The sequence below is a fragment of the Mangifera indica genome, chromosome 17 (genome assembly GCF_011075055.1).
Source record: "Mangifera indica cultivar Alphonso chromosome 17, CATAS_Mindica_2.1, whole genome shotgun sequence".
In the NCBI taxonomy this organism is placed as follows: domain Eukaryota; kingdom Viridiplantae; phylum Streptophyta; class Magnoliopsida; order Sapindales; family Anacardiaceae; genus Mangifera; species Mangifera indica.
The window spans coordinates 4,353,210-4,364,112 of NC_058153.1; the positions used below are offsets into that span (position 1 = coordinate 4,353,210).

Below are 10,903 nucleotides of genomic sequence, written 5' to 3' on the forward strand. Positions count from 1 at the left end.
TCATTAAATGTTTAGGATAGAACTGTTGTTATATTCAATTAAAATAAAAACTAAATCTAAAACTCTATTATGACTATTTTACCCGGGTGTGTACAAGTTTTAGGAGAAAAATACCTTTATATTTAATTAAAATTACAAGCCACCTAACCCACTATCCATACCACCATCAACCACCGCCTACCACCATCTACAAACACCAACACCACTACACTGCCACCACCCCCCTTCTTTTCCACCACCTACATTGCTCCCTAACTATTGAAACTTTGGATCTTGACAATTTCATCTATGATCAAAGAAGTAGTCGTTGACAAATCAGGAAACAATCGCCTCCAGATTGAATGGCTCCCTTATGACATTGCTCTTATGGCATTGATCGAGGGTGGAGAGAAGGCCCTAGTCATCACTGCACATGCCATCGATCATTTAGAGCACTGGGGTAGTTGTCAGACTCATTCAACCCCCACCTTTTGATTCATTGTAGTTTTCCATTTGCCATTTCTCCTCTAGCTCCCTCACTTTTGATTGTTACAATTTTCCCTTTGTCTCCGCACTTTTATTTTAGTTTAATATATTCAAACGTATTTAAATAAAATAATACTTAAAATTCTTTTATTAGTATTAAGTTGTCAATCAGAAATAAGAATTATTTATATATGTCAATTTTATTATATATTATTAATTTATACTTAATAATTTTTTAAATAATTTATCTTAATAAAAAAAATTTATTATTAATAATAAAAAATTATTCAAACCAACACGTACTAAATATGTTTTATTGTTAATGTGTTATCAAACCCTATGCTGCTGAAGATATTTTTGTCCTTGCATCTGTTGTGGTTTAATTGATAATTTTTTTGCATATATTTTGCATAAATCATACAGTACAGCTGGAATCCTGACAGACTGTCATGACCATGAAATATCATGATGTCATAGTTGTCACTGAGTTCTTGCTTGTAGAACTGTTCCTCTTAGCAATTGAATTAGCTCCCTTTTATCTCTTTCCCTTGTCCATGTGTTGTTGACTTGAGATCTTGGTTATGTTGGTTTCCTTATCTTTTGTAGTTTTTAAACAGAATGAGAAGTATTGGCCACTAATGCGTCCATTACCTTCATATGGTTATGGGAGAGAACATCCTGGACCACGTTATGAGAGTTCAATCCATGGTCAAAATTTTAAAGATGTAGTCAAATCTCTTCATCTTTCTGACTAAATTTTTGTTAGGAGTTACCTTTTCTGGTGTTCAGTGTTAACATTTGAAGGTAGCTTTTATATATATATATGTAGTGAATGAGGATAGAGGGTGGATTATAAGATACCATGTTCCTGCAGCACCTTGCCATATGTCTTTGAATGTCATTAGACATGCTACTTCCCAGTGGTGTGGCTCCCAAAGTCTGCACAAAACTTGTTAAATTTAAAAACTGGGAATTACCTTACAATAACAGAGGAGTAACCAAAATGGAAGGCTAGCATCTTAGCTATTACTGAAAGTCATAGCTTGTTGTGAATGAAGTCATTTGCTTTCCTGAAAGTTAAACCTGGAGTAGTATTTTGAAGGTTAGTGGGTTCGGCACACCAATGTGATCTTAATTGTAATTAATTGAGGCTTGCTCCTTCATAGTGGGTTTGTTGCTTCTGAATTTGTTTAATCTAGTTTTTGTTTTCTCTGACTGACAAGGCATAATGGTATCATCAATGGGCAGGGACAAACATGGTGGAAGAAATATCGCCAAAAGCTTCTCAATCACACCAGGGGTCCACTTGTGCAGATAATGTGGTCAAGTGACATTTTGATATCTAATATAAACCAGAGAAGGTGAAATGAACTATAAGGCATCTAAGTGATGGTGACAAAGAGTACTGGATGGGTTGATGAATGGGGGAATGAATGCAAGCTTTCTGTGAGATCATGAATCTAGGTCATGTTATCTAGCGTCTTGCTAGTGGTGCCTGGCTATGTTAGTTTGCACAGCTGTTGAAAATGATAATGATATTGTGGAATTCATTTTATTTTGCAAATTTGCACAATTGCACTTATGTTGCATCTTTTAATCATCTGTTTCCCTTTATTAAATGTTGTATAATTGTTTTGCATATAATATTTATTTTTGCAAAATGACAATCAGCTAGTTGATTTACTACAGTGGTTCAAGTCTATAAATTTACTTAAGTATAGATGAAGAAATTCTAGTTTTTTTAAGATTTATTTTATTTATTTATTTATTTTTTTAAGTAAGGGGCACATTATTGTCTACAGAGATGTCAATGGGCCGAGCCGGGCCAACTCCGGCTTGGCCCATTGGGCTAATGGGCCGTGCCGGCCTAAGGCCCAAACAACAATGGGCCTTCAGGCCGGGTCAACCCATTGAAATATAAAGGCCCGGCCCATATAATAACAGGCTTTAATCGGGCCGAACCGGGTTGGGCTTTAATCGGGCCATGTCGGCCCATTTAATCAATTTTTTTAAAAAAATTTTAATTAACATTTTTTAACATAAATTTTTTTCAATTATTAAAACCGATAACAGTATCCCGAATATTTTATTTATAATCTCTCACTTGTGACAGAAGAATACCATAGTTATATAATGAAAAATATTATAAATTGATAAAATAGTACAAATAAATTAATTTATATACGGTATAAATTACAAAACATAAATAAAATATGTCTACTATTTAATATTTATCTACTCATCTTCTATATTTAAATCTATGAATTCTTTAAAAATAAATAATTATTATTTGTGAATTTAGATATTTTATAATATTTTGTAATTATAAAATAAAAATAAAAATGAAATTGTAAATATAAAGAATTATTATTTACGAATTTAGATATTTTTTGAAAGAGAGTTAATAAGATTGAAAATATAATGAAATAATTGAAAGTGGGTGATTAAAAGATTTATAAATAAAATAAAAATAAAGAAAAATAAAATAGATTTATTTTTTTTAAAAAAATTTTAAATTATGCAAACGCTTCTGCTTGGTAGAAGCATAAATTTGCTTTCTGCCGCAAGGCAGCAGAAGCAATATGCCGCCCAAGGAAAAAAAAAAATTATAAACAGTACCGGGCCGGGTTAGTCCATAGGCCTAATATTAAAACCCTAAGCCCGGCCCGGTAGGCCTATGGGTCCGGCCCAGGCTTTATCATACCCGAGCTTTTTTTTCATGTTTCGGGCCAAGCCTCCATTTGGCCTGGCCAATTGACGTGTCTAATTGTCTATGATACAATTTGTGGCTCTGTTACTAGTTACAATTTAACTCTGAGGAGTTCTGAATCCTGGTAACCACATGGGCATGGAATCTTTGTTCTGTAGTGAAAGTATTGAACAACTTAAGTGACATTGCCAACTAGATGTAGCAAAGCTAGGAAAAGGATTTTGTGTCTTGCCCATTTGGCTCTCTAGGGTTATGCTAGATGCTGTATTTCAGAAACTGAAGTAGTATCAACCTTCAGGAATTGGCAAAATGGGTTCAATGTATGTTGAACATTACTCAATAAACTAGATTGTTTTCCCTAGACACCATGGCGCACACATAAAAAACTAGTCCATGCAAAACTGAACTCAAAATGTTATTTCAGTTGATCTATTGCCTTGCAGCTAGCCTGGTATGTGGTAGTTGCATGTCCCTGTTCTTTGTATCACCTTGGCTGAACCATGCAACAGTGCAGGTGTATCCATAGGCAGTGAGGTGTCCGGTGGTGTATCAATGTCACTGTGGAGAACCTCCTTGTCTGGAGTTCACGGCGTGCAGTTCGGATCAAGACTGCCCCCGGAAGAGGTGGGTATGTTCGACAGATAACCTACCGAAATCAGACATTTGACGATGTCAGAGTTGGGATAGTAATCAAGACAGACTACAATGAGCACCCTGATGAAGGTTATGACCCAAAAGCTCTTCCCATCCTTAGGGATATAACCTTCACCGGAGTCCATGGTCAAGGAGTGCGTGTGCCTGTGCGTATTCATGGAAGTGATGTAATTCCAGCGAGAAACATTACTTTCCGAGATATGTCGGTGGGAATAACTTACAAGAAGAAGCATATATTCCAATGTGCCTTCGTTCAAGGTCGTGTAATAGGAACCGTTTTCCCCGCCTCTTGTGAGAACCTTGATCTATATGATGAGAAAGAACGGCTGTTCTGCCTCCCAGAATATGACAGACATAGATTATGATTTTTGAGGTGGAACGTTCAAATCTTCAGTGCCTTATTAACGGGTGACATAAATTACTTCTTTTTTCCCACTCAGCTTCCGACCGTCTAAAAGTCTAAATCACATCATCAAGAGCTGTTCTTGCAATTCATAGCTTTGTTAATGAGCAAAAGAACAATGAATGGAAGAGTGTTTTTGGGTTTTCACTTGTCAAAAATTACGTGCTACATACTCTTAAGGATTAGTTTAAATAACAAAAGAAAAGTTTTCATATATAATTAAGTATAGGTTTAAATTTTTTTCGATAACATATTAAGATTAAATTTTTGACTTATCTAATTTAGTGGTTATAAAATAGTTATTAAATCTTAAGTTTATCCTACTTAGTATAATTGATTTCGTTCTAATGTAATGATTCGTATATTTCTTTACTCTTGCTTTTCAGTGAATGACATATGACCAAGGCTATGCTCCACAATTTAGAAGTCAAAATCAAATAATTGGATATTACTTTATTTTTAATTTAAAATTAATAAATTATGTAATTATATATATCCAATATATATTTAATTATGAATATAAAATAAATACGTATAATTTATTATTTATTATATAAACCAACTAAGATTTCTAGGCTTGAAGAAGGGTTAGGGTGCAGGGTTGAAAGGGAAACGAAAGAATTTCCATCATAAAGCCGTGGTGCAAAAACCCTGACTGCAAAGTAAAGAAGTTGCGGAAATGGAATCGGCACAATTCCTGTGCTTTTATCTTTTCCAATCACATCATGCATACATTAAATTACTGTAATATAGGAAATGTTGACCAGTAAAACTCACTGGCTCAAAACACAGGAATGTGAACAAGTGGAGGCATAAGATACCATATGTCTGTTTCTTATCTTTATAGATGCCTGGAATGTTGATTGAATCAAATAGACATCGGATATTTTACAGAGATCATGCTAACCAAGCTTTGATGTTCTTCCGTCAATCACAAAAATAAATATATCTTCCATTCATTTTTTTTTATATTTTTTTTTATTATATATATATTTTTAAACTCTTATTTATTAAATTATTTTTAAAAATTTAATTTAAAAAAATAGATTATAAAGATAAAAAAAGATAAAGATAAAAAAAATTTTACGAAGATAAAAAAGAAATGAGAAAAAGAATTCCCTTATAAAAAAGTAATGAGAATTTTTCGTCATTCTCATATTAAGGATAAAACGAAAACGAGATAAATACAAGAATTAAGGTATTTGATTCTTATCCACTCTTTTACCATTTATATTTATGATGTTAGAGATAAGGATGATTCCATCCCACCCAAGCTATCCTTTTATGTCAAAACCTATTCATCTACTTGAAAAGATATGTTTGGTCATTTTTATTTGACATGTCTTTATTCACATATATAGCAATGGTAGGCATGATTAATCTTCTCAATTATGTTCATGCCTATTCTATATCTATTATCCTAAGCAATAATTAAGGTCAACATACATTTATTTACACAAAGTATAGTGAGTTGAAAATAGAACCCTTTGGTTTGAAATATAAGGTTCCATCTATTTTTTAACTTAATTATAAAAGATGACAACTAAAGGGCATTTATGGCTTTTCCCATTTTATATACATATTTCTTTAATAAATTTTAAAACACGTTTAATTAAAATAATAATAATAACAACAACAACAAATGAATTCAAATAAATCCTAAATACAAATTAATATCCCTTACCAAAATTCTTCTTCATCAAAATCAAACCAACTTCATCTTTCACTTTCACACAACCTAATGTGTATGAAGATTTTGTTGCAACTTAAAGATTTAAATTATCGGGTAACAAAATAATCTTACAATTATAATCGTCATTATCATAGACATACTTTTAATTGGTGACAAAAAAATGTATCAATAATTTGACATTAGAAAGAGACGCATATTGAAAATATATACATACTGTCAATTTCTATCATACCATTCATTAAATGCTTATGAGAAAAAAAAAACATAGTCTAGAATCTGAAATCGGTTAATCTCAGTCAGAGTATCCTTCTTAGAACTCCTTGTGGAAGATATCAAGAATGATATTACTCTTTGTTCATTGGGCATTAGGCATCAATAGATGGTTTGGGATAGGAGGTGGCCAATGAAATTTACCAGGAGTACTCATAACCTCTTGAGGTACATTAATGTTAACCAAATTTGCATGTTAAAAAATACTTATACCTTTTATACCATCTTTGACACTGATTTTTTCCTTGAACACAAGTTTCTTAAGGAGAATATCATCCATTTCATCACCACATTCAAAATCACCCTAAGACAAAACTTTTTCTTTATCTCTATGTACCTAATCTATTGTAGTTAATAATATATCGATATTGTGAGTATTTGTTTAAACCTATCAAATAAATTCAACACTAAAAAATAATACACAATCATCAAACAAATAAAAATTTAAGTTAATGTTCATATGAATTCATGGATGTAAGAACTTCTTGCCTTGATTTCGAAATCATAATGTTGGAATTTGAATGAGACTTTGAAGAGAGAATTTTTAAATTTGTTGGGTTTGATTATTATGTTGGTATGTATAAAACAATGGAGTTTATATAAACGCAGAAGAATGTGGTGTGGTGTTTAAATTTGAGTCTTGGTTATATTCATATAACTGTTAAAAAGTTGGTCAACCATTTTAAATTTAGTCATTTTAATTAATAATTATATTTTTTGTCTTATTTTTATTTATCTAAAAGTTAGAATAATACTATATATATAAATAAATTATATAAATTTATTTATATGAACTGAAATATTAATATTTGATTAAATGATTTTAAAGTGAGAGAACAAATAAATAATCATATCACATCACCTATGTAATACCCCTAGGAAATGTAAAGGGCAATTTGGTCATTCCCCATTTTGATATTACATTTTTATTTCTCAAATTTTTGGTTTTAAATTGTGGTAAGCGTTCGTATTCAGAATTGTGTATGTCCGAGTGCAAACTCCAAAAATATTTGTTTACAGTGCATTTATTGTGATATTTATATTATATAAAAAGGTATAAATATCACAATAATAGAAAAGGATATAAATATCATAATAAATAGTAGACATGATCTTTTCCAAATTCGCATTTGGCCACATACAATCTTTAAATACAAGCACCAATCACAATTTAAAACCAAAAATATGAGAAATAAAAATATAGAATCGATTAATGAAAAAATACCTAAATTACCTTTTACATTTCTTAGAAATATTATAACCTAATAACAACTATTACTTTAGTTTGTATAAATAAATTTAAATAATTTTTTTTACCCACCATCCTATTATAAAAATTGTGTGGATGAGTAGATTAAATGGGCCAACAAAAAGGCATAAGAAAGTTACCGTGGATTGGAAAGCAGGGTATCCCCAACTCCAACCCTCACGGGTTGCTGTTGCTTCATGAAAGAGAATCCCCACGCGGAATTTGAAATGGACAAAACGGTTCCACGTGTCTAATGACGGTTGGTGCAGGGAACGTGCAGTTGCCGCTAGCTTCTTTGTTCTGAAAAGAAATGGAAAAGAGCCGTGGAGTTGTGCCTTGGGACCCACTGTGGTGAAACATGTAGAATGGCACCGTTGTGTTCTAACACCTTTTAACTTGAATAGTCCCTCTGTTTGGTAACAGGGATATTGTTGTTCTCATTCCAAACCAGGGCAAATGTAACTGGCAAAAATTGAATTAAATTAGGATGTATTAGAGACGATTTGAATTTAATTTTGTACCGTTATATATTGAATATTAAGTCTCTTAAATTTATTTATTTCTAAATTTAATGAGGCAATCAATAGTGGATAATTACAGATGAGATTATGGCAGATTAGTGTAAACGAGGTTAAGTTTATAAGCTTATGCAGAGAACAAGATATCCATGCAAACAAACATCGGCAAAAAGGTTCAAGGGTAAAATAGTAAATCCATTAAAAAGTGTGTGATCGGGAACGCGAAGACCTCCGTTCAGAAACGCAAAGAACACGTGTTTGAAATCTCAGACAAACGAGCCAATAAAAAATCTGAAGCCCTCGAAAGCTGCAAAGAAGAAGCTAAAAAAGCCCCCATATATTCCTCGTGCTTTAAATCTTGGCCAATCAACAGATCAGTGAAACTTCTCTCTCTGTTCATCCCTTTCTGTTTAAATATTATGTCAATTACATCGTCAAGTTAAGAAATGCAGAGCCTCGGACCTCGCGCATCATCTTCAGTAGTTATTTCCATTTTATTCTGATTTTAGCTTTGTTTCTAGCGGTGTTTGTGAGATTTAGTTGCTGGAAAACATGGCGAGCTCCTCTGAGAAATCAAGTTTCTCTCAGAAATGCAGTCTTCTGAGTCAGTACCTGAAGAAGGGAGGTAGTTTTGGAGATCTTAGCCTAGGATTGTCATGCACCATTGAGGCAAATGGTAAGCACGTGTTCTTTTCCTTCAAAGAAATAAATTAAATGGCTAATCCGAATGAATATTTTTTTGTGCTATTTTTAGATGAAAAATCATTTAAGATATTTTGATCAGAGTTTTTTGATAGCCTCAGTTCGTCTATCAACTCTGAAATGGTGACGTGTTTGCTGCTGATAAGCAGATTAATCTGTAATTCAATGTCTATATATTTCTTACGTTATAGTTGTAACAGCTGTGGTTTTCCATATTTAGATCTGTAAAATGATTTTAATCACGTTGGTAAAATAGCAAATCGTCTATTAAGCCTTATTTTCTGCAACCTAATTATTGATTCTTGAACTTTTGACGGTTTAATCTCCAGATCCAAATTCATTCTTATAATATCCTCTTGAGTAATCTCAAAACCAGAGCACAGATGTAATGTTTGGTCTGATTAATGTGAAATTTGCAGGGACACCTGAGGTTCCTCGGAGGCCGGCGGCTACAACTATGAATTTATTTCCAATTATTGAGAAATCCGGTGATGATTTGCCTCAAAATATATCGACCGCCCCTGCAAACCGGGAATCAATGAACCGCTTTCCTCAACAAACCGGTTTTGCTGCTAAGAAAGATACTCCAGTAGATTCAAGGTGAGTTGAGATACTATACAGGGACTCTTAATGTTAAAATTTTCTACTAATTTTGTTACTTTGTTTTTCCGTGTATCAGTTTTAATAAGATTGTTGCTGCGGAGCCTCAAATTGCACAAATGACTATATTCTATGGCGGACAAGTGATTGTGTTCAATGATTTTCCAGCTGAAAGAGCCAACGAAATCATGCTCTTAGCAAGCAAGGGAAGCTCACAGGGTCACTCTACCACGGCTCTTAATCCTTTGGCTTCTAAGTTGTTGGCCAAAACTCCTAGTGAATCAACCTCTGCGGTTACTACTATGGCGAAAAATCCAACCGAACCAAGTTGTTCTGTTCCTTCGGCCTCCAATTTAATTCCAGAGCATGTTCAACCAGAGCCTAGAGCTGTTACTTGTAATATTTTTGTTCAGTTTGAAAGATGAAATATTATGAAACCTAGTATGATTATACGTGTTTCTAATGAAGGGTTTTCTTCTTTTTCCTCAGATCTACCAATTGCTAGGAGAAATTCACTCCACAGGTTCCTGCAGAAGAGAAAAGACAGGTAGGTTTTCAGAAACATTGTCAAGGATTAGGAAGTTTATATTGAGAAAATTGCTTCATTTGTTCCTGTGTATCTAGTTGCATATGTACCCAAGTACCAAACTAGTCTTTGAATTGCCTTTTGATTTAGGAATTGAGTGTTCCAAAATGAGAAATTTTTCCCTTGAATCTTTGTATCAGTAAGTGAAAACAAAGCAAACAAACATATACGTTGATCAAATCAACACTTTCTTGCCGTAATATCATAAGATAATTCAGAAATTGATTTGCTAATATTTACTCTGTCTACTGACAGGATCACTGCCAGAGTACCTTACCAACCAATTAAACCAGCGGCGCTTCCAAACAAGGCTGCTGAAAGTAAGTCATGGCTCGGCCTAGCTGCCCAATCCCCACAATAAATTGTAACAACTATGTACTTTTTTTTTTCCAGTACTAATATATCAGCATCAGCTGGTCATCCTTTTTTGGCAGGTTGAGCCTGCTTTCTTCATTTTTTTTTTTTTAAATTTGCTCCAAATTTGTATTTGGCTACTTTTAGGAAGGGTTCTTCTGAGCTTACCATATTTTAACTAGAGTTTAGTATATGCTAGTTGTAATGAATAAGTGTATGTTACTGTTATTTTCACCCTTGGATGTCTATGGTCAAAGAATTAAAGGGGCCAAAAAATTGGTCAACTTTGGTGGTGTTGAAGATATTTTTATTATTGGAGTGATGATGAAACTGAAAATACTGTCATGTGGTTAATTGACGGTATTGGAAAATTAGAACATCTGTTGAATTAATCAGTTGCCTGTCGCCGCCCCTACCAACTCAGCTATCCTTTATCAATTTAAGGCCAAATACCCATGTCCCACCCAAGGTTTGGAGAAATCTGTAAAATTTTTTAAGCTTCCACTGGCATTCAGTGCCTTTAATAATTCTGATTAGTTTTAGTTTAAAGGCCAAAAGTCCATTCTAAAAAGGTTGAGTTGATTGTCAAATTTTTGCGTGATAAGTTCTGAAAATTTAAATATCTTTACGATAATTATTAAATTTAAAAATATAATTATTATTTAATTAATAAAATTAAAAAATATTATCTCTTTATTT

At 32.9% G+C, this 10,903-nt stretch overlaps 1 protein-coding gene and 1 pseudogene across 2 annotated transcripts; both read left to right on the forward strand.

Moving 5' to 3' along the window:
• Positions 1–288: 288 nt before the first annotated feature.
• LOC123200876 lies at positions 289–4,481 on the forward strand (annotated as a pseudogene).
• Positions 4,482–8,263: 3,782 nt separating this feature from the next.
• Positions 8,264–10,504, forward strand: LOC123201023 (protein TIFY 10A-like). Of its 2 annotated transcripts, XM_044616470.1 has the most exons (6): positions 8,264–8,638; positions 9,084–9,264; positions 9,344–9,530; positions 9,573–9,660; positions 9,754–9,811; positions 10,106–10,504. In XM_044616470.1, exons 1-6 carry the CDS (start codon positions 8,515–8,517, stop codon positions 10,209–10,211), a joined length of 744 nt encoding a protein of 247 aa, XP_044472405.1. In that variant the 5' UTR covers positions 8,264–8,514; the 3' UTR covers positions 10,212–10,504. The 2 variants fall into 2 exon arrangements, with proteins under 2 accessions (XP_044472405.1, XP_044472403.1); XM_044616468.1 differs by having other exon boundaries at positions 8,267–8,638; positions 9,344–9,660.
• Positions 10,505–10,903: the final 399 nt, after the last annotated feature.